The following is a 23,132-nucleotide window of genomic DNA, read 5'->3' on the forward strand; positions in this document are numbered from 1 at the left end:
TTCCCAGGGTTCCAGCCTGGTCTGGGAGTACCTGCTGGGGGAGCTGGGCTGGAGGGGTGGGGGCACATAGGGGCCTGGGGAGGGGGTAACTGCTCTAATTCTGCTGTTGGTGTGGGTGCAAGTGAGTGTGTGTATAAAGCAGGTGTATGAGTGAATGTGAGTGGGTATAGAGCGTGAACGCTGGAGCATGTGTGTGCGAGTTTGTGACTGCTCACGTGTGACTTAGGGCAAGAGACTTGTCCACCGGCCTTTGGAGGAGGCTGGTGGATAGATTTACAGTAGATCCAGGGACGCTCTCCCACATCTACCCTCCGCACACGCCCACCCTCCGCCTCCACCCTTTCTCAAGCAAGAGCAGAGGCAGAAAAAGGTCAGGACTCACTCTGGAGTCCAGGAGTGGCTGAGGAGCCCAGGACCAACATTGGCCATCAGGCTCCGTGCAACTGGGCCACCAGATCCTCCCTCCTCGGCCAGGGTGCTTTCGACCCCTGGCCACAGGTGTCCCCGCGGCCAAACACAGGGGAGAGCGGAGCCTAGCGGCCTTCCCGGAGGAGGTGACTCGGGCCGGGCGGGCCGCGCGCATTCCTGAGCCCTGAGTCAGCGCGGCCGCCCCCTCCGGCCGGGCCCGCCCCCGGCGCGCACGCCCCTCGCTCCATGGCATTCCCGGGCGGGCGGTCCGGACGGGCGGGCGGGGACTCGGAGGCGCGGGCGCCCTCCGGGTCGGCGGCGGCAGCCCCTCCCCGAAGCCCTCAGGACCCCCGAAGACCCCAGTGCCGGCGGCGGCGGTGAGTGAGCGCGCCGGGAGCGGGGCGCGGGGCGCGGGCCGGGCGGGTTCCGGAGCTGCGCCCGCTGCGCGCGGGGATGGTCCTCAGCCCTTCACGGCCGGAGCCGCTCCGAGCGGCCAGAGTCTGGCCGCGTTCGGGCTTCGGGCGACTCTCCGACCGAGGCGGCCGGACTTTCCTTCCCGGAGTTTCCCGAGCCGCCCAGGAGGCGGCCCAGCCCCAGATTCCTACCCCAGCGCGCCGCAAAAATAGCCCGTGGCCGGATTAGCACGTCCCAGCGGCCTGACCCGGCCGGACAGCTCGGCTCCAGCCCCCGCCCAACAGCTGAGGGTCCTGGGAGCGGGAGGTCTCGGAGTCCGAGGGTGTCCCCAGGCTCCTCTGTGCTGTACTCCCCCCCCCCCCTTACGTTTCCCTTCCCGGCCACCGCCAGTGGGTGGTGTCTCCAAGTCGAAACTCCAGCTCAGAGGGTGGGACTTCTGCAGATCATCCCTGTCCCAGTCGTCCTCATTGGGGATGGGAATAATTTCAGCAATAACAGCAGTAGCTATGGAGCTAGGGATAGGGGACTGACCCTAACTTGGGCTTCACAACCCGTCTCCCCACTCTGTGAACCCTGGAAGCTGCAGACGCTCGCTCCCCCTTCGCTGTGCTCAGTGGCTGGGAGGAGCAGGCCAGGACTGAGCCTAAGGCCACCCCCCAGTGCCTTGAAGCAGGCCTTTTTCTGGCTGAGGAGATGGCTGGACCCCCGTGCTCAGGGCCCTGGGGAGGGCCTTGCTGGGGACAGGTCTGTGGGGTGGGGAATAGACCAGGGTTCCAGATGGTCCTGAACAAAGTTCCTTCTTCTGTGTATGCAGCTTGGTGTTGTGTATTTCTGTGTCTGTCTGGGTGGGCAGGGTGGGGGTCTGGAGGCCCTAGCCCTGCTGAGAAAAGTTCCCCCCACCCCCACCTTGGGATTTCCTGGCAGAGAAGATTCAAGGATGAAACTGGCTTTTCAGGTTTGGCCCAGCTACATGCTGGGTTCTCCCCACCCCCATGGAGCCAACCCCAGCCCCTGTAGCCCCCACCCAGAGGTTAGGAGGAATTGGCAGCCTAGCAGTGGCTGGGCCCAAGGGATTCCTGAGGCTGCGCCCCCTGCCACCGGGGTTATTCTGGGCAAGCTGGGTACTTTTCCTTGAGAAGAGCAGGGGCTACTAGCAGGGGCTGGTAGTGGGGCACAGGAGTTGAGGGGCCCTGGATTGAAGGTGCCAGGCCCCAGGCCTTGTCCCAGACCCTCCAAGCAGGCTGCACCTATTGCACAGACAGGCTGACCGAGGGCACCAGAGCTGGGCATCACCATGAGCAGCATCCCTAATCCAGCATTAGTGGGCCAGACACACCATTGCCCCAGGAGCTCGAATTCTAAGGGAGCCCTTGGTTCAGAGGGAATCACCCAGCTCTCGCCTTCCTTCCAGGGCCCACCCTCAGGGTCTTCCTCGTTCAGGCACACCCTACTGCTCCTCTCCCCAGATGTGAGGGGCTCCCCTTCGCCAGCTCCAGTTTCCCCCGCCCTAGTGTCTGTGACAGGATGGACTTTCTGCCCAAGGATCAAATTCCTTAGCTTCTGCCTGTTTTCTGGGTTGGGTGACTCCCTCTTCCCTGAACTGAGATGCTCCGCTGTGTGGAGGTGGGGTAGAGTTGGGGGGGTTGTGCCTCACAGCCTGAGGAGCTCAGATGATCTGCCCCTCCCCTAGAGGGCTGTGGCCTCCCCTACCCAGCTCCTGGGCAGACATGGCCCCAGGCTTTGAACCCCCAGGAGGCTGGGTGGCCTCAGGCAGTGACTGGCCTCTCTGAGCCGAGCCTCAATTTCTGATCTGTAAGATGGACACAGAGGACCCACTCCAGGGGTTGTGGCAGGTCAGTGGGATGAGCTAGAGTCAGGTTTGAGGCAGGTGTGCCAGGCTTCTGAGGACTGGGGCCGTTTCTACTCTGATAATAGACTGCAGGGACTTGGTGTCCTCCCTAGAGCCTCTTGGATGTTATCCAGCCCTGATGTGTCCTGGGAAGGGCTGCTAAGTCTGAGTGTAGATGGGCACTGGGGAGCACATGTGGGGTCATCAGGGGCACTTCTGGGATCTTTGACTGGTGACTAGGCTGCTCTTCTTCCCTCTGGCCAGGCCCATTGATGGGATGTGGGTCTTTCCACTCTGCAGTTTGAAGGGTGCTTGCACCCAACTACTGAGATCCAGCTGGACCCCAGATTGTCATACCCAGAACCTGCTGTAGCTAAGTCCGTGCCCTGCCCCCTTGCTGACTATGTGGCACAGACAGGTCGTCCAAGCTCTCTGAGCCTCAGGGCTCCCTTCCCCCAGGGTGTTTCCACCTTGTCAGACCCAGACGGGTCACAGGCTTTCATTCTGGCAGTCAGTGACTCCCTGGGCCATATATGCCTGTCCAGCCTTTGGGCAGCGCCCCGTCATAGGGCCAGTGCAGGCTCCCTTTCCTGTACTGCCCTCCTGGGGCAGGTCCCAGAGTCCCAGGGCCTCCTGCAGTGGGGGGCCTCCTGTTGTCCTGTATTGGCCCCTGCATGCTCATTTGGGGTGACGGCTAGCGATGGGTGACTTGGGGAGGCAGAGATCCGATGTGTCCTCCCGGGGATAGGCACAGGGCACTGAACAGTCCACCAGCCAGCTCTCAGGTCTGCCCTGAACCTCATAGCTTCCACAGAAAAGCAGAGGGGTTGCTGAGAGGGTTGAGGAGGCCCTGGCCAGTAACATTCTCAACGTGACGCCATGTACAAATGTGGTCAGGAGGCACCAAGAAACCAGCTGACTTTTGCTTTGTGGCCTAGTAGCACGTGGTGGAGGCTACCTTCTAGGCTATAAGACAGCTGATGACCCCCTCCCAAGGGAGATCTGGGGTTGGGCATCAGGTTAGGAGTCAAGTGGAAGATGGTCAGAGGGCAGGGCTCAAGTGGGAAGGACCATGCTAAGGGGAGCTGGGGACACATCTGGGCAGGTGTCCTGGGGCCACGCCATCCACTTGGCCTCCAGCTGCCCCAGTGGGTGTCGTCTTGCGAGTGCACAGGGCAGGCCTATGTGCCATAGTGGAGGGTCCAGCTTTACCCTGGCCACGGCCACTGTCCAGATCTGGGTGGGCCCGAGCTTCTCCCCTGTCTCCTGCCTCTTGGCCACACCCTCCCAGGCTGGGCCTTGCTGAAGTCTCGCCCCAGGTCTCCCCATGGCTTGGGCCCTGGCTGCACGAGCTCCTCAGGGAGCTCCCCACAGCCAGCAGGCATCACCAGCCTGTCTGTTTTCTTTATTAAAAGGAAAAACAACCTGGGGGGGGGAGGGAGTAATTAGATTTAATTAATTAATTAATTAATTAATTAATTAATTAATTAATTAATTATTTAATGGAGGTACCGGGGATTGAATCCAGGATCTTGCACGTGCTAAGCATGTACTCTACTACTGAGCTGTACCCCACCCCCACCTTTCTTTCTTTTTAATGGAATTATAATTGATTTACAGTATTATATTTTTAGGTCCAGCCTGTTTTTTTAATATTGATTGATTGATTGATTGAAGTGTAGTTGATTTGCAATGTTGTGTTACTGCCTGATGTACAGGATGGTGATACACTTATACATATATATATTCCTCTTTTAAAAAATTTTATTTTTTATTGAAGTGTAGTTGATTTACATATATGCCTTTTCGTATTCTTTTTCATTATAGGCTATTACAAGATTTTTTTATTGAAATATAGTCAGTTTACCATGCTGTGTTAATTTCTGATGTACAGCATAATGTTTCAGTCATACATATACATACATGTATTCGTTTTCATATTTTTTCGTTATAGGTTACTATAAGATATTGAATATACTTCCCTGTGCTATACAGTAGAACCTTGTTGTTTATCTATTTTATGTATAGTAGTTAGTATCTGCAAATCTTGAACTATGAATTTATCCCACCACTCCACCATCCCCCTGGTTAACCGCAAGTTTCTTTGTGAGTCTGTCTCTGTTTTGTAAATAAGTTCATTTGTCCCTTCTTTTTTTTTTTTTTTTTTTTTTTAGATTCCACATATAAGTGATATCATCTGGTATTTGTCTTTCTTTTTCTGGCTTACTTCACTTAGAATGATGATCTCCAGGTCCATCCATGTTGCTACCAATGGCATTATTTTATTCTTTTTTATAGCTGAGTAGTAGTCCACTATATGTATATGTGTGTGTATGTGTAGGGGTGTGTGTGTGTGTGTGTGTGTGTGTGTGTGTATATATATACACATATACATACACCCCTCCCCACATCTTCTTTATCCAGTCATCTGTCGATGGACATTTAGGTTATTTCCATGTCTTGGCTATTGTAAGTAGTGCTGCTGTGAACACTGGGGTGCACGTATCTTTTCGAATTAGAGTTTCCTCCGAATGTATGCCCAGGAGTGGGATTGAGGTCCAGCCTATTTTTGATTCAGCTGCTGCTCTTTGTGCACTTACTGTGTGCCAGGCACTCCTCTGGCCCCTGATTGTCAAATGGGAACATTCAGGGTTGCGGGTGGTGGAGGTGAGCAGGGTCAGTGTCCAGGGTCTCAGACCAGGCTCTCCTCAGTAGTCTCCCTGCACTGGCTCCCGCTTCCTGGACTCTCTGGTGCCTCAGTCATCCCCGTGGCAGGAACGTCTGCTCCTCAGTGGGACCCTCTTGCACTCCTCCTCCAGCCTTGGGCCCTAATGGCTACTCCCCTCGCTCCCACTTAGAGCAGCCCTCGTTGTCTGGTTACCCTGCCGGGCCTGGTTACCCTGCGGGGCCTTCGTCCCTCAGCTTCACCCCCAGCCTCGCCTCTTGCTCTTGAGCTGCTCCGTGTGTAGGTGTGTAGCATCACTGCTCTGTCCCCATTGTGAGCTTCTGCTTCGTCAGACCCTCCCATTCACTTCTAGATGCCCATTTGAGTGTCTCCGGATGTGTCTGGGCCCTGGCTGGGTGGCCATGAATGTGGCCAGAGTGACTCAGGCACTGTGTGACCCCTCCCTGGGCTGTGTTTCTCCTCGCACTCAGGGGCAGCAGAGCAGAGATGCTGCTGGGAATCCCCCCCGAGGGGCCTTCTGGGAACAAGAGCCCACTGTGCGCCAGGAGGAGGCCGAGACACTGAGCCACTGTCTCCTCTGGGCGGGCACCGTGCCCCTTCCTGGCCCAGACTCTTTGTCTGGCCTGGGCCTGTCCCTCCCCCACAGCCTCAGGGTCCACTGCAGAGCACCCCCACCACCACCCTGCTACTTTTGAATCCCACCCACTTGAGGGCCAGATTGGGGAGGATGGGCACCCAGGAGTAGGACGGGCTGGGAACCCACAGCACTGAGGGCAGGGAGCTGGGTGGGTTACGGAGCACCCTCCAGCCTCTGCCTCAATCACAGGAGGGGGTTGGGTGGAGGTGAGGGACGCCAGGAGGTCTGCGTGCACAGGCAGGGAGCTGGTGCCTCTGTCACTAGCTGACCGGCTCTTGGTGTCTCTGGGGCTCCTTGTGTGTGCTCGCCACCCCCTCCCCACCCCTTGCTTGTGCTGTCCCTGCGAGTTGGATGCTGAGCGCTGGTCTCCTGGTTCAGATCCCAGAGGGACCAGTTCTCAGGATGCCGCCAGACCCCGCCCGCCTCCACCCACTTCTAGGGAGCCTTGCATCTGACTGCAGCTTGTGGGGCTTGGGTTGGGCAGGGGCCTGGAAGGGCTTCCCAGGGGTATGGGAATAAGTGCTGCCCTGGGCCCTTTTCCGAGGGTCAGAGCTGGTGAAGGCAGGGGAGAGGGGCTTGGCCCTGGGGGGCTGTGTCGATGGATAGACTCCTGGGGCATAATCAGCTCAGACTGGAATGTAAGGGATGGGGCAGGAAGTCAGAAGGCATCCCTAAATGACCTCCTCCTCCCTGGGCCTGTTTCTGGTCAGCATAGGGCCCATGGGGGTGTGAGGAGTTGCCCTGGGATTGTTCCTAACTGGTCCAGGGCCAGCGGAAGTGTGAGTGGTGAGTCACGTCACTGTAGGGGTAACAGGAGTGAGTAGTGTCGTGGGCCTACCCCTGGTCGGTATAGAGCCAGTCGGAACTATGATCAATGGATCAATGTTCAGGCCTGGCCCTGTCTGGTACAGGGCCAGTGGGACCTGGGTGCTGGGTCCTGGGTGGGACCCCAGTTGTCATAAGACCATTAGAAGCTGTGAGTACTGTCCTGGGCATGTCTGTGGGTGGCCTGGGGCTGGTAGCAGCTGTAAGCAGGATGTGGGGCTGCCTGTTTTTTGTGTGGGGCCAGGAGGAGCCGTGTGCTGTGCCCTCCCCGGTCTGTGTACAAGAGTGAGCGGCCTCCCTGGACATCCCCAGGTCAGTACCTAGCTGGGAGTTGCTCTGAGCAGGGTCCCGGCCCTTCCCTGGTCTGTGTAAGTCCAGTAGCAGCTGTGTCCCTAGTTATGCTGCCCTGAATATGTGACCTTGGATCAGGCAGGCCTTCCTTCTAGGCCTCAGTTTCCCCATTTGTAAAGTAAGAATGGGGCTTACTCTTACTTTACAAATAGGAAGAGTATCTCCTCCAAGCATTTGAGAGGGAGGCTCAGAATTGGAAGCTGTTTCTGGGGACATGAACAGATGGGTTACAGACACCGCTGTTCAGAAGCTGTCAGGGTCTGAAGCCCTTCGAGGAGGCCGAGGGATTTGGGTTTCTTGGCCCTCCTAGAATTGCTCTCCTGCTATCCTTGTTCCACTGTGTTCAGGAACCTCCTGTCTTGGTTGGTTGTCCTATTTTCAGACCCCTTGTGCTCCTCCTTTGGGGACGGGACCCTAACCCTAACCTTGAAAGTGGTGTTTGGTAAAGGGGAAAATAGTGCCAAGGAGGCCAGTGCTCAACATTACATGGAGAGGCAGTGGTGGCCTCTCTCTTCCGGGTCCCGGGCCGTTCCCCTGTGCCAAGGTGATATGAGGTGGAGCTCTCAGATGCTGCGGAGCAGGCCACTCTCCCACGCTGAGCTTCTTTGCTGCTGTTTCTGGGCATGTGGCGCCCCCTGGTGGTCATGGCAGTGTTTTCACCTGGTGGTTTTCAGGTGGTCCCTTGGCTGTTGGAGCTCTTGGACCCTGGAAACCATGTGGTCCCTCCATGAGTTGGAGGGATCACGCACCCCTGTTGTGGGTCCTCTGTTTCTGGAACAGCTGTCATGGTGGTTAAGAGAGTGAGGTCAGGGTCAACCAGGCTTGAGATTTGCCCCATGTACTGTCGGGGCCTGCCTCTGTCCTCATGCTCACTCATACCTCTGCACTGGCCTCGTTCTCTGTGTGAGGATCACCCCGCCCCCCAACCTTGCTCACTAGATCACCTTAGAAGCCTTTGCTCTGATGTCATCTCACTGGGAGGCATCACTGCCTCTGGAAACCGGAGCGTACTATCTTATCCCTATCACCCTTTGCATCTTTCAGCACCTTCCATCTACTTACAGGTGTATTGTTTGTCTGCACTAGAAGCTCCAGGAGTGCTGGGACTTTGCCTGTTTTGGTTTCCTTGTTTCCCCACCAACGTAAGCACCTAGGAGTGGCTTATAGTAGGTTGTTAACTACGTGTCCCATGAATTTCTCATCTGAGGACCTAGTATGTGCCTGGCAATATCTTTGGGGATGACAGAGGCAGGTGCCAAGCGTGTCAGTGCTGAGCACATCCTAGCACTTTGGCGATGGGAGCTGGGCCTCCCTCCCCCTGGGGTCATCACTGCTTCCCTATCCTCCTGGGAGCCCCATGAACCTTCAGAGACCTGTCAGCATTGTTACTGAATAACCCGCCACACCCTCTAGGCCCGCCCTGCTCTGCTTGGAACCATGAGCGAGGCCCGCAGGGACAGCACCAGCAGCCTGCAGCGGAAGAAGCCACCGTGGCTGAAGCTAGATATCCCAGCTGTGGTGCCCCCGGCTGCCGAGGAGCCCAGCTTCCTGCAGGTAGGCCCTGGCCAGCAGGGGCTGTGGGGCCACCCTGTCCAGCCCCCTCACCGTGACCCCGTCGCCCAGCCCCTAAGACGCCAGGCATTCTTGCGGAGTGTGAGTATGCCAGCCGAGACCGCCCACCTGCCCTCGCCCCACCATGAGCCCCGGCGGCCGGTGCTGCAGCGCCAGATGTCCATCACGCAGACCATCCGCAGGTACCTGTCCATCCTGGCTGCTCAGGGGTTGGGGGCTGGGGGCTGGTGGGGCAGAGGCAGGCACACAGAGCCCCCTTTGGGTCCCAGGGCTGGGGATGGAGCAGAGGCCCCTCTTGTCTCGGCTTCCTCCTCCATCTGTCCCCCATGTCACCCTGTCCTTTTCCTGCTCTGGGGACCAAAAGCTATTACCTGCCACCTTTCTCTGCTCTCCCCCAGCACTTGCTCTCTCCTCTCTGTCTCCCCCACCCAAATGCTCTGGCCCCCGAACAGCCGACAGGTGCGCTTTGGGCGTGTCCACACTCTGCCCCTCTCGGGTCCCCCCGCTGCCCGCAGGGCCCTCACGCAGCGCCCGTCTCTCTCTCGGTCCCTGCTCAGGTACCGTGGGCAGGGCATGAGTGTGTTGGCATCAGCTGGCGTGTGCATGGCTTATGACCTCTCGGGAGCTGCCAGCGTGGTTGGTGTTCCTTGGGGGCTCCTAATGGCAGGTGCTGGCAGCATTTTTGCACATATGTCCAAGGGCTGGGGGCAGCCTGCCTGAGTTTACAGCACCCACTGCCTGGGTTCTGTGGTATCTGAGGTCAAGCTGCTGCCCAGGGCTGAGCTTTCTCTGGCTGAGCTGAGGGCTGAATTCTGAATTCTATCTCGTGGCTCAGTGTCTCCCCCACAAACCCCCAATTCAGGGATGAGGATGAGGGCCTGTGTGAAACACTCACCTTTTTCACACAGGCTGCCAGCTATGGTGCTAGTGGCAAGTTGGATTTGGCTAATTGTTTAGTGGGGGGCCAGGGCTGAAGCCTACTTATTCTCTGAATCAGACCCAGCCCACCTGGACCCCAGACCCTGGAGTTACAGGAGGCCTGGGGTAGGCACAGTGCCCAGGTGGGGTGCCTGTGAGGCCCCTGCTGGAGAGAGGGGAGAGCTGGCTTCCCCTTGCTGACTCCCTCCCGTGGCAGGGGCACCGCTGACTGGTTTGGAGTGAGCAAGGACAGTGACAGCACCCAGAAGTGGCAGCGCAAGAGCATCCGTCACTGCAGCCAGCGCTATGGGAAGCTGAAGCCCCAGGTCATCCGGGAGCTGGACCTGCCCAGCCAGGACAACGTGTCGCTGACCAGCACTGAGACGCCCCCTCCACTGTATGTGGGGCCATGCCAGCTGGGCATGCAGAAGGTATGCCGTTCTGCTGCTGCTGCTGCCTCTCATAGGCCCTCTACTCTGCTCCCCTGAACCAGGGTTGGGGACATGGCCAGCCTAAGCAAAGGAGGTTGCTTGGAGCTTGTGGTCTGGGAGGGTGGTCCCATAAAGGCACCTAAGATACCCTCAGGGAAGGGGGTTTTGGGGGAAATGACAGGGTCCTGGGATTGTACAGCCCTTGCCCAGGGTGAACAGCTTAGTACAGGAAATATAGGTGGAGAGAGGGACCCATCAGCCCAGTGGGGTGAGGTGGTACCCACTTGGCTGTCCAGGGGACCTATTGGGGCATGAGGGACCCTCCACAGTGGGGTCTGGGGAAGGGAAGGAACCTCTTCCGCAACCACCCAGCACCTGACTCCGGCATCTCCTCCCCTCCTCCAGATCATAGACCCCCTGGCCCGGGGCCGGGCCTTCCGCTTGGCAGATGACGCCACCGATGGCCTGAGTGCCCCGCACACGCCTGTCACGCCGGGTGCTGCGTCCCTCTGCTCCTTCTCCAGCTCCCGCTCTGGTTTCAACCGGCTCCCGCGGCGGCGCAAGCGCGAGTCGGTGGCCAAGATGAGCTTCCGGGCGGCCGCTGCGCTGGTGAAGGTGGGTGGCAGGGGGCTGGGCTGGGGGTGGGGCCGAGCCGGCATCACGCCGCGTGCTCGCTCACCCCTTCGCTGGCAGGGCCGCTCGGTTAGGGATGGCACCTTGCGCCGAGTGCAGCGCCGAAGCTTCACTCCTGCCAGCTTCTTGGAGGAGGACACAGCTGACTTCCCTGACGAGCTAGACACGTCCTTCTTTGCTCGGGTAAGAGCCTGTGGGCATCACCTGTGGCCCCTTCACCTGTGCGTCTCACGCTGACTGCGCGTGTTTGCTCAGGAAGGTGTCCTCCACGAGGAGCTGTCCACGTACCCGGACGAGGTGTTTGAATCCCCATCAGAGGCAGCGCTCAAGGAGTGGGAGAAAGCCCCAGAGCAGGCGGACCTCACGGGTGGGGCCCTGGACCGCAGCGAGCTTGAGCGCAGCCATCTGATGTTGTGAGTAATTCCCTGCAGGCTGGGGAAGGGTTGAGGGGAGGCCCTGCTGCTGTCGGGGACCTCTGGGCACGAGGTCATGACACCCTTGAGGGCCGAGGGGTGAAGTCGTCTCGAGGACTGGGAGCCCAGCTTGGCAACTGCGACTGGGGGACCCAGGACTGGGCACAGTTTGAGCCTTGGTGGCCCACTCCAGAAACACGAGGGCAGTCCCAGAGCCCACAGGCTGGAGAGAATCCAACTAGGGGTGGGGTGGGGGTGGGGGAGGTGATGTAGTTAATACCTGTAGATGGGCCAGGGAACCTCATGTAGGTCCAGTTCCCACCTCCCTGCCATACCCGGAGCGGCTCAAGATTGCTGTTTTACTGGTAAGAAGGAGGCTGGTGTTGACATCAACCTGTCACTCAGTATCTTCACTGTTGGATGGGAGCAAACGACGCAGGACTGCCCTCCTCCTGCAGGGAATGGACTGCAGCAGGTAGGAAGTCTGGGGCTGGAAGTGACAGCACTCCTTCCCCCAGGCCTCTGGAACGTGGCTGGCGCAAGCAGAAGGAGGGTGGCGCGGCGGCCTCGCAGCCCAAGGTGCGGCTGCGGCAGGAGGTGGTGAGCACAGTAGGGCAGCGGCGTGGCCAGCGCATTGCGATGCCGGTGCGAAAGTTCTTCGCCAGGGAGAAGCGGCCTTACGGACTGGGCATGGTGGGCCGGCTCACCAACCGCACTTACCGCAAGCGAATCGACAGCTATGTCAAACGGCAGATTGAGGACATGGACGACCACAGGTAGGCATGGAGGGGATGTGGCTTCCGACAGGCAAGGCTCCAGGTTGGGGGTGGGGGCTCCTGGTGGAGGATGCTGCCTCTGCTGACAATTTGCCCCGCAGGCCTTTCTTCACCTACTGGCTCACCTTCGTGCACTCACTCGTCACCATTCTAGCCGTGTGCATCTATGGTATAGCACCGGTAGGCTTCTCACAGCACGAGACCGTGGACTCGGTGAGCCTGGGTGCCCTCCTGTGAGATCTGGGCTCTGGGCTCCCGCCCTCCTATTCTGGGAGGAGAGAGCCCAACTGAGCTCCGTTTGAACTTTCTCCCCAATGTCCCAGGTGCTGCGGAACCGCGGGGTCTATGAGAATGTCAAGTACGTGCAGCAGGAGAACTTCTGGATCGGGCCCAGCTCGGTGAGGGCGGGGCCTGGAGGGGCGGGGCCTGGCCATGAGGGGCGGAGACCCTGAGCTGGCAGGGGCCGGGCCGCAGCTGCAGCGGCACATCCCATTCCCCTACAGGAGGCTCTCATTCACCTGGGTGCCAAGTTCTCGCCCTGCATGCGCCAGGATCCGCAGGTGCATAGTTTCATCCACGCTGCGCGTGAACGCGAAAAGCACTCGGCCTGCTGCGTGCGCAACGACCGATCTGGCTGCGTGCAGACCTCGGAGGAAGAGTGCTCGGTGCGTGCCCTACCAACTGCTGGCAGCCTGGTCTGCTCCTTGTGTTTGTGGTTCCCTTGAAATTTCAGATAGAGCCGGTTGAGCTGTTCTCAACTCCTAGTTCTCAGAATGTTATTCCATTGGTCTGTGGAAGGCCCCTCACCTCACATTCTCCCCTTTCCATCCCAACCTCCATTTCTGCTGGTGGCCCTGTAGACAGCATGCCCTTAATTAGGGTGCTCTCTTTCCCCACGTGTCCATCTTACTTTTTTGTGTGTGTCTTAAGTTTACATAAGTTGTATTGCCTTATTTTTCCCACTAAACAGTCTTAAAATTTCAACCAAGTTTTTTTTTTAATCTCATGTGCAGTTTCCTGATTTCGGATACAAGTTGTTTCTGTTTTTAAGCTAATAGAAATTATGCTGTTGAACTTATAACAATCTCCCAACAGGTCTGCGCATTCCCAGAGTGTCAATTCATAGAAGTTGGGTTGTAGAGTCGGGAGGAGGAACTCAGTGGTTTTACTTTTGATACCTGCCTCCTGGAGATGGTCCTGGGAGAGGGGTGGGCTCTGCGTAGGGGCTGACCCTGTGTCCTCCCACAGTCCACGCTGGCAGTGTGGGTGAAGTGGCCCTTCCATCCCAGTGCCCCAGACCTTGCTGGCCACAGGAGGCAGTTCGGCTCTGTCTGCCATCAGGACCCCAGGTAAGTGTTGCTGGCTCCTCCCTTTGTTTGTGTCTCTCTTGGGAGTAGGGTGGGCAAGTGCTAAGCCAAGGGCACAAAGCAAGGTCTGACCACATCCTGGGCTCATGCAGGGTGTGTGACGAGCCTTCCTCCGAGGACCCCCATGAGTGGCCCGATGACATCACCAAGTGGCCGGTGAGCTGGGGTGAAGGGGTTGTTGGAAAGTCACCTTTGTTTTGGTGGGGAGGAAATGACACCTTACCCATTAGTAATGGCAGAGAGGTCCCTATTGTGGGACCTCCCTGTGTTTTCAGATGCTACACCCTGGCCTTTAAGCCAGCCTGTCCATCCACCAATGCTTCTCTGAGCAGGTAGTCAGAGCGAAACCAGGTGGAGACTTGGGAGGTCAAATGACATTTTTCCAGTTTGACAGATGGTCCAACTGAGGTTCAGCTTGAAGCCTGCTTGTAGTCGAGGGAGGCCTGTTTCCTACCCTAGGAGCCTGTCCATCATTGCCCCGACCAAGCATGGTGAAGGGCCCAAGGTTAGGGGAGGCCCTGACCCAACTTATCCCCATTTGTGACCCAGATCTGCACCAAAAACAGTGCTGGCAACCACACCAACCACCCTCACATGGACTGTGTCATCACGGGCCGGCCCTGCTGCATTGGCACCAAGGGCAGGTAGGGGTGCCTGTGTGTGCATGTGCAGCTGGTCCTGGGCACAGATTGTTGCCCTTGGGCTGGGCCCTTCTCCTCTGCTACCAAGTCCCCCAAAACCCGACACCAGGGGGTGTGTGGTGACAAAGGGTCTGGACTTATCCAGGGCCAACAAAGGTGGACAACCGGGCCTGAAGCCGGGGCCTAGGTCCCAGCAAGTCTCCCTCTGTCAGTCCTCCCAACCCTGCCTGACCTTCTAGGTGTGAGATCACCTCCCGGGAGTACTGTGACTTCATGAGGGGCTACTTCCATGAGGAAGCCACACTCTGCTCTCAGGTAGGCCTCTGGGGTGAGGGTCCCTCTCCTCTCCCCCCAGCTGCGGTGGGAGCTGATGGGCCCTCTGCACAGGTACACTGCATGGACGACGTGTGTGGGCTCCTGCCCTTCCTCAACCCCGAGGTGCCTGACCAGTTCTACCGCCTGTGGCTGTCCCTCTTCTTGCACGCTGGGCAAGTGACACTGTGGGCTGAGCAGGGTGGGGTGGGGTGAGGTGGGTGGTCTCAGGGACCCTAGAAGTAGCTGGCTGGCCTTCCCTGAGTGTCCCCCACTCCCGCCCCTACAGGATCCTGCACTGCCTGGTATCTGTCTGCTTCCAGATGACTGTCCTGCGGGACCTGGAGAAGCTGGCCGGCTGGCACCGCATAGCCATCATCTACCTGCTAAGTGGTATCACTGGTAACCTGGCCAGTGCCATCTTCCTGCCATACCGGGCGGAGGTAAGGCAGCCTCAGGGTGGGGCCCTCCCGTGTGCACCTGTGGCCTGGCAGGAGCTGGGTCCACATCAGCACAGAGCTGCTTGAGCCCCTCCACTTGGCTCCTCCATCCTGATATGCTCTGGGCCACAGGAGGTGGGAAGACAGGCTTGGGGTACAGGGGCCTTCTCAGGCCTGCTGGCTCACACCACCCACCCACCCCCAGGTGGGCCCGGCCGGCTCACAGTTCGGCATCCTGGCCTGCCTCTTCGTGGAGCTCTTCCAGAGCTGGCAGATCCTGGCGCGACCCTGGCGGGCCTTCTTCAAGCTGCTGGCCGTGGTGCTCTTCCTCTTCACCTTCGGGCTGCTACCCTGGATTGACAACTTTGCCCACATCTCGGGCTTCATCAGCGGCCTCTTCCTCTCCTTTGCCTTCCTGCCCTATATCAGCTTCGGCAAGTTCGACCTGTACCGCAAGCGCTGCCAGATCATCGTCTTCCAGGTGGTCTTCCTGGGCCTCCTGGCTGGCCTGGTGGTCCTCTTCTACTTCTACCCTGTCCGCTGTGAGTGGTGTGAGTTCCTCACCTGCATCCCCTTCACTGACAAGTTCTGCGAGAAGTATGAGCTGGACGCTCAGCTCCACTGAGCGGGCGGGGGCGCTGGGGCCACGCGCTCCAGTGGGCAGAGCCTGACCCGTGGGCTCAGGACTCTGTGAGCGCCGATTCCCAAACACAGACCCTTTGTGCCTTGTTCACTGCTGGTGAACCTCTCGTACTTCCCTGCATTTCTTACACTAGTTCCTGCCATGATCCTCTAACTTGTCTCTCGACGACCACCTCACGTGGCCAATAAATGGACCGGGAGCGTTTTAGCTGCCACTAACTTGACCACAGCTGCTTCTCCTTTCTGGTTTCTGGCCAGGGGCTCTGGAGGGAGGTCTCTCAGGTCAGTTCCTCAGAATAGGGAACTAAGTGTCAAATGCACCTCCCAGTGACACCGTCAGTCAGGTGGACACGCCCCATCCCCATTCTATAGAATGACTAACTGGTAGGCAACGATGGGACAAGGATAGACGAGTATGCTGTCCCACCTCCCCATGCGCACCGAGGAGCACCCCATCCCAGCCGCCCTGGCCCAGCCACCTGCTCCCAATTCCAGCCCCAGGCTACCTCCCTTTCCAGGAGCCACTGAAGGCACTGTTGTGGGTGGGCCCCATGGGCTGAAGCTGGAGGCCCTGTCCACGGCTGGGCTCAGACTGCAGGCCCCCTGTGTCCCCACAAGCAGAAACAGAAAGCTAGTCACTGTGTTTTTACTTCCTCCTGGCTGTAGACATCACAGTGACAGGCTCGTGTGGTTTGGGGAGAGGGGTGGCCCAAGCTTCAGATGTAGCATCTCAGACTTTGGGACTCACCCGCCACCAGTCTCTGCCTCTGCCTCCCGTCTCTGATGGGGCAGCGCCAGTCCCTTCTGCCCCTGGAACTGTGGCTTGACTTTGCAAACTAAGCAGAAATAGGTTTATTCTGTGCACAGGGCTAGGCTCCCAGCCCTGTGGAATCTGCCGTGTGATAAGGATTCATGCTGACAGTCCAGTTGGGCCCATCTGGGGTGAGGTGAGCTCAAGACTCAGAATTGTCCTTGTCTGGAGGTTCACTTTTGTCTCAGCTTTTTGATGAAGGACACCTCATCCCGATTCCGGATACCATAGCTGAAAGAGAAGGAAGGGCATGAAGTGTCCAATCTACAGAAGGGCACATTTGTGAGTCCTCACCTGAGGCTGATGAGGGACTGAGAGAAAGCAGGTGGAAACAGCATGGTGTTCAGGAAGGCAAGGAGGTGGCAGTGGTCATCCTCCCACCCCCACGCACGCTCTTATTTCTCTTCCCCTGGCTCTGCAGCCCTGAACTGCCTCTGGTGAGAAGCAGCAGGACCCCATCCCCTTCCGTTGCTCCTCTGCCTCCTATTCTAGCAGGGAGGCCTCCAGGAAGCTCCTTGCAGGAGGGCGTCAGTCCAATGAGGGACTTTCCTGGTCTCACACATTCCCCAGGAAGTGATTTAAGATCCTTCCTTCCTTTAAAAGCACCTGGAGGGGACCCCAGCCCTATGGCAGAGCATGGGGAATAAGAAAGCCACAGAACAGATACCTCCCTGCAGCTCAAGACAGCCTGAACTTACTCTCGGAGCTTCTTCCGGTCCTCTGTGAGTTTCTCTCCTGCGGAGGTCAGATGGTATGTCCTCCACACATAGGACCTGTAAGACGAGGACTCAGTAAACCATGAGCAGGGTAAGCAGGGCAGCTGGGATGCAGATGCTGGGCATGAGGATGACTCAAGGCGCTCAGCTCTGCAGGTCCTGAGGCAGCCAGTCTCCTCCAGGCTATTTTCCTGTACCACGTGTGTACCAGGTGTGAGGCAGGTACAAGAAGGCACTGATCTCAAAGGGATGCATGGGGAGGCTGGGGGCCAAACACACCTTGCTAATGAAACAGGTGGCAGTACCAAGACACGGCTAACAGGAGACTGAGGGTGAGGACCCAGGTGAGGAGCTGGCAGCCGTACCATCTGTCACTAGGGAAACCACTTCCAGACACACTGGAAATGCCCTAGGGTGTCCCAATGTGAAGATATCCAGCTGCCCAGATGGCAGCTTCCCCAGGGAGGGTGATGGAGGCACAAAAGCACCTGCCCTGCCTGAAGGCTCGGGACAGGGAGCCTGTGGCTTCCACCTGCACTCTGTAGCAGAGCCCAGGTGACAGCAAGTGCTCGTGTGGAGTCCCACACCAGCTCCTGTGAAGGACTGCAAGCAGGAGCTGATGGCCGCCCCACCTACCAGCTGATGTGCTGAATGCCCCCTTCACGCTCCTGCCTGAGCTGCACGTATCGCTGGATGGCCTTCTTCAGGTCGAGGACCGTGGCATTCTGGACTACAACCACAGCTGCAACCAGGGACACAAATGGGAGAAGAGCCATGGTGGGAACCTGCAGCCACAGCCTCAGACAGCTAGAGAGGAGCACTGAAGTTCTGTTTCCTCCCGAGGCTCAAGTCTGGGCAGGCTGGGCTTGTGGCTGCCCCAACACATCTAGACACTGCCCTGAGTTTCCCACTGACCAGTCCTGCTAACATCTTTCCCTGTGAAAGTTGAAACTGCACGGCCTCAAGGGAGGGCAGCACTTACGCATTACTTCTCCATCCATCTTGCACACTCGGACCGTCATTGCTTGGCCATATTCTAGTGCTATTTGGGAATTGACCTCTTCCAAAGTAACCTAGAAAAGACCAAGGGTGGTAGTGGGAACCCTGGCTGTCTTTACCACTCAGACCAACAATAAAGGAAAACAAGGCGATCGTGTTCAACAAGTGGTGCTACATTTTTTCAAGGTTCTTGCTCATATGTGAGAGTTTCCCAGTTTTTCAGCACCTCAATCTCGTGTCCCACCCACATTTTCTATTAAGTGGACAGAGACTTGGGAGAAAGAAGAGCAAAGAAACAGACAAGGAGAATGGACCAACTTGAGAATCAGCCCCTGGCTCCTCCAGCCCGGGTGCTGGGTGGGAGGATGGACATTCGGCCTGACTGTCCAGCCTGAGAGCCCCTGACCACCAGGACCCAGGCCAGGGCCTCAGGTAAGGCTGAGGCAGGGGTGCAAAATTTACCGGGTCACCAAAAAACGGTAATGATCAACATCTTAATACAAGTGTTAAGGAAATAGGAGTTAAAAATTCCATGACGGAAAATAACAAGGATTAAAAGCTGGACCCTACCAAACCATACTGAAGATTGAGAAGGAAAAAACCAGTAATACTGATCTTGTTTTTATTTGAAATTATGTTACTTTGCCTATCATAGGCTTTTTTACACAAACTTTGCGTTTTAAAAACACTGCATTGACATGTCACGTGTCCTGACCAGTGGGTTTTTGGCCCCCCTTTAAATTACGCCCCCGAGGCGAGAACCTCCCTCGCCCCTCCACGCCCGGCCGGAGCTAAAACCCGCATTTACGCCCGGAGGCGTCTCCTCCAGTCCTTTGGGCCGCAGCCCGCCATCGGCACCCCCGGGGTCCGTCCGCACCCCAACACACCACCTCGATAGGAAGGCCCCCGCCCCGCCAGCACCTGGATCGGAAGGTCGCAGAGCAGCGGGTCCTGCACCACCATGGCCAGACCCTCCTGGAACACGTCTACCGCCTCGGAGTGAGGCAGCGCCTCCTCCTCGTCCTCCTCCTCTTGCGGCTCGGGCCGCGCAGACGCCTCCGCTGCCTCCAGGGCGCCTCGCCGCCCGCAGGTTCCGCCAACACCCCAACTCCGCGCGATAGAGGCGACACAGCTACACCTCCGGGACACTGAGGGGCGGGGCTACCTCGAGCACCAATGGGAAGTGAGTCTCTGGGAGATGGCCTGCCGCAGTGCTCACTGGGAGCGCGGAATCGGCGTGTGTATTGGTGGGCTGAGGGGCGGGGCGGCTGCCCGGACGAGTAGGAGTTCGGCGCGTCTGGCTGGGTGCGCCGAGCCGCTGCGGGAGCTGCCGGGAACATCGGGCCGGTCAGCCGAGATGCTGCTCTTTTGCCCGGGCTGCGGGAACGGGCTAATCGTAGAGGAGGGGCAGCGCTGCCACCGCTTCGCCTGCAACACCTGCCCCTACGTGCACAACATCACCCGCAAGGTGGGTCCCGGCCGGACCTCCCTGCCCGGCGCGAGGAGCGGAAGCTGACATTCTCACGGGTCTACCAGGCCCGGACCCAGGTCTTCCCCAGTCCTGTCCTGTCCTCCTGCTCCGATTTCCCTTCCTGACGCTCTCTGCCCAGCAACGCCGGCTTCTCGGAGGCTCTGCGGTCTTGCACGTGACGCTACCACCAGACCCTGTGCACGGGTTTTTGTCCGGTCCACTCTTCCCTTTGGGTACCTGTGTCTCTCGTTCGTGTTTTTATTTAAGTGATTATTTAAATTTGCAGCCTCTCCATTTTATACTCCTTCCCCTACTTTTACTTTTCCCGTGGGACTCATTGCCTTCCAACAGGCTTAATTTACTTACGCACTTTGTTAATACTAGGATATAAACTGTAGGAGTGTTAGGGAACCAAACTTGGGTCTGGTCCGCTCGCCCCCGCACAGTAAAGCCAACTACTGACACTGAATTGTGGTAAGGCGCCAGACGAGGAGACTGGGTCAGCTCATGCTCTAAAAGCTAGAACTCCCTGGTGGATTTCAAGGAAGCATTTTTAAAGTCAAGGTGCTGGAGGGGAGTTGCAGAGTATGTGATCACATCCTGCATAATTCTCTGATTGATTGATGATGAGGTAACAGAGTGGTGTCACAGGGGTGAGCATCAATCCTCAGGCCAAGGTCCTCATGGTCATCAAGTACTTAACTTCCTCTTTTTGGTGGGGATTTTAGCATCTGCAAAACAACCCAGGAAATGTGCATCAGATACTGTTATTTGTTGCAACCGTTATCTAGGTACTTCGGAGAGGAGCTAAAGCAGAGGGCATGGGGGGAGGAGTCCGTCCCAGGAAGGCCCCATAGGGTCCTGCTTGGTTGCAGGAGAGCAGGAATTTTCCAATTTTTTTCCCTCTTTTGTTCTACTGTATAACTGTGTTGTGGGAGTTTAGAGCCTGAAACTGGAAAGAGTGAACTCTTTATGTAACCCTGAAATTTCAAGGATGTCTGGTAAATCTTGGAAAAGAAGCCAGTTGTGACCTTCTTAGAAAGCTCTCTGCCTGAGGGCAGTGGCTGGGCTACCTGGCTGAGTGCACCTGTTTGCCTTCAATTGTATTTAGTTGTATTTGTTGAAGGAAGGAAGCGAAGTCTGGGGAGATGCTGGAGGGCGCGTAGGGCTTGGTGACCCAGGTGGATACTGTTCGCTTACTGAAGACTTGCCGTCGTTTGTTAGGTAACAAATCGGAAGTACCCAAAGCTGAAAGAAGTGGATGATGTGCTCGGTGGAGCAGCTGCTTGGGAGAATGTCGACTCTACTGCAGGTGAGCTGTGGTTGAGTGTGAGGCGGCTGACTGTGCCATGGCAGGGCCGAGTCTGTGATATGCTTGTGTGCAGTGGGCGTCTAAAAGCAAAAAGTGTATTTGCTTTCTTCTTTAGTAGTTTATTTGTTACACAAACAATATTGGCACAAGCTTTGGAGTTACTCAGGCCTAATATAGAGTCTCAGAGTGACCTCTCATTGTATGGCCTTAACCTTTCTGGGGCAAATCCATAGTCATAGACTGTGAGAGCATGAAGTGAGTGTTTGGCATATAATAGGCACTCAACAGGTGGCAGCTGTGATGAGAGCCACAAAAACTGGAGTAATAAGAAATCAGAATCTAAGGGCAAAATACTGTCTTTTTTGTTCTAATGTAGATTTTTAAAAGTTAATAGTAGAGAGCATTAAACTGCATAAATATCCAGTAAAATTAGTATTTATTTTTAGTCCTGATTCATTTCTGATATAGATAGATGTGACCAAGGAAGGAAAGAGGCATGACCTGCACTGAGAAGTGGGAGAGCTCACGTAGGATTCGTGCTGTCTTTTTACCCCAAGAGAAGAACATCTGGGCCTGCTATGTTAAAAATTTAATATTGGCAGGATTTATCAGTAGAAGATGAATTACATACCAGATGTCCAACTGGTGCTTGATAGTGTTTGAAGACGTTTCCATCAAGAGCAAGGTTCTCAGATTGAAATCACAGTGAAAGTAAATACGTGCCTTGGAACACTTTGAAAAAATGTGGGATGTGTGGTTAGATCTTGATGAGACTAGCCCAGGGAACTTCTCCCAAAACGGATCCCTCAATTTACGGGCAAGTAGGTTGGTCGTATGCTGGGCGCTCCTTTGGGAAGGTAAGAGAGCTTGTGCACTTTTTAGGAGAGTCTGCAGGGTGTGGACCCTGTAATGCACACAGCAGCCATGTCACCTCTTATGTTATGTTTCCAACCAGTCTTCAGTCAGATTTGAGGAAAAGGGACCCAGAGAGAGGAGGAGGCATGTTTTCAGGATCCCAGGTCTCCTCCTTTCTCAGTGAGAGCATAGCAGGAATGATGCCTTAAATCGTGGTAGAAGGTACCCTGGGTGAGGGATACCCAGTGAGCTGATGAGGATGGGGGATATCTTTGCTACCTTTGGCATAACACCTACTTCTAATAAGTAGGTGGTCATGAGCATCATTTTTAAAAAAATAAATGTGGGTCACTTGTCTGTTTTTCTCATTGCCAGAGCCCTGTCCCAAATGTGAACATCCTCGTGCCTATTTCATGCAGCTTCAGACCCGCTCTGCGGACGAACCAATGACCACCTTCTACAAGTGCTGCAACACGCAGTGTGGACACCGCTGGAGGGACTAGGGCTAGGCTGGCCCAGCTGCGTCAGCATCTGCTTCCCCACTTCCCCAGGGTAGATTCCCAGCTGCGAGCGTGAACCGTGTGTCCTGAGGGTCTTTGCTGGGCTGGCTGGCCAGGGGGTCGGGAAATGGAGCCCATCTGCTAGTCAGTGGATTAACTCACTGATGTCCAGGGAGACTTTGTGTATGGGGAGGTGTACCCATAACTGAGTGCCTCTGTTCAAGGTCCTGTTCACCTTTTACATTTATCAGGCCATTGGCATCCTCTCACCATGAACCGACACTCTTCAATACTTATAAGGTTTGCACAACTAATAAAGTAAAACATCAATTTAGTACATTAGCTGTCCCTGAGTATTTACTGTCAATTGCAAACTTACTTAATCAAAAATTACTGTGAATATTTAATTAAACTGAAAAGTCTGACATCACCTTCTCCGTGTTTTAAATGCCTTAGGAAGACATCAAACCCCAGGCACAATTCTAAAATTTAACTGTTTAGGGCCAAGCTGGTTACAGAATTGCTAATACCATGGGTTTCGATGTCTTTTATTATTTTTATTCTTGTTTCCTAGGATTGCAATACATTTATTAAATAGTATGTTTTTTATACTTTCTGTGGCCTTCTTTCCACTCTCAAGAGAAAAAGGACACCTTAGACTAGCTGGGGGCAGTCTCTTGGTTAGCGATGATTCGTTTTCTTGTTCAGGGCCTCAGATTTAATTGCTTTTACAAATCTCTTAATAATGAAGTCTCACTTTTGAAATAATGGGACTTAAATTTATGCTTTTGATACAGATTTTTACTTTTTCATACTTTGTCTCTTTCCAAGAAATGATTAATCTTTCTTTATGTTTCACATGATCATTTTCTTATTGTTACAACATGTTGACCAGGTCCTGAGCCCATTATCTCTGACTGGTTCTATTTCAAAACAGTTTGTTTTACAAATGTGATTTTGTCACGTGGGTGTTATCTTTAGTGTCTTCTTCTAATGCCATTCGTTGTATTTCGTATGTTGTTGGAGGCGGTGTGGGTCAGTGGTGAAGACTATGCCTTCTGAAGTTAGCCTGCCTGCCTGTTGAGCTGCTGAACCTTTTCCATCTCCTCCTGTGTGGAGATAGTGATGGTCCATTTCAGGGATTTATAACTTT

General features: G+C 55.9%; 3 protein-coding genes across 7 annotated transcripts; 2 read left to right on the top strand and 1 right to left on the bottom strand.

The window, feature by feature from the left end:
* The first annotated feature begins 626 nt into the window (after window positions 1-626).
* RHBDF1 (rhomboid 5 homolog 1) lies at window positions 627-15,539 on the top strand. 5 transcript variants are annotated; one of them, XM_074346716.1, is made up of 19 exons: window positions 627-785; window positions 8,584-8,724; window positions 8,794-8,924; window positions 9,195-9,299; window positions 9,878-10,091; window positions 10,497-10,706; window positions 10,785-10,907; window positions 10,980-11,137; window positions 11,656-11,913; window positions 12,015-12,126; window positions 12,237-12,311; window positions 12,417-12,578; window positions 13,162-13,262; window positions 13,373-13,436; window positions 13,830-13,924; window positions 14,161-14,236; window positions 14,309-14,409; window positions 14,523-14,676; window positions 14,879-15,539. In XM_074346716.1, exons 2-19 carry the CDS (start codon window positions 8,608-8,610, stop codon window positions 15,296-15,298), a joined length of 2,676 nt encoding a protein of 891 aa, XP_074202817.1. In that variant the 5' UTR covers window positions 627-785; window positions 8,584-8,607; the 3' UTR covers window positions 15,299-15,539. The 5 variants fall into 5 exon arrangements, with proteins under 5 accessions (XP_074202817.1, XP_074202816.1, XP_074202819.1 ...); XM_074346715.1 differs by having other exon boundaries at window positions 8,584-8,924; XM_074346718.1 differs by lacking the exon at window positions 9,195-9,299.
* A 406-nt stretch (window positions 15,540-15,945) lies between these two features.
* SNRNP25 (small nuclear ribonucleoprotein U11/U12 subunit 25) lies at window positions 15,946-19,118 on the bottom strand. The gene is made up of 5 exons (XM_010950923.2): window positions 18,763-19,118; window positions 17,825-17,915; window positions 17,479-17,584; window positions 16,825-16,899; window positions 15,946-16,357 (listed from the first exon to the last, which is right to left on the bottom strand). Exons 1-5 carry the CDS (start codon window positions 18,802-18,804, stop codon window positions 16,300-16,302), a joined length of 372 nt encoding a protein of 123 aa, XP_010949225.2. The 5' UTR covers window positions 18,805-19,118; the 3' UTR covers window positions 15,946-16,299.
* POLR3K (RNA polymerase III subunit K) lies at window positions 19,112-22,318 on the top strand. Its single transcript, XM_074346721.1, has 3 exons — window positions 19,112-19,309; window positions 20,537-20,624; window positions 21,855-22,318. Exons 1-3 carry the CDS (start codon window positions 19,199-19,201, stop codon window positions 21,980-21,982), a joined length of 327 nt encoding a protein of 108 aa, XP_074202822.1. The 5' UTR covers window positions 19,112-19,198; the 3' UTR covers window positions 21,983-22,318.
* The last annotated feature ends 814 nt before the right edge of the window (window positions 22,319-23,132 follow it).

Source organism: Camelus bactrianus, chromosome 18 (genome assembly GCF_048773025.1).
Source record: "Camelus bactrianus isolate YW-2024 breed Bactrian camel chromosome 18, ASM4877302v1, whole genome shotgun sequence".
Lineage (NCBI taxonomy): Eukaryota > Metazoa > Chordata > Mammalia > Artiodactyla > Camelidae > Camelus > Camelus bactrianus.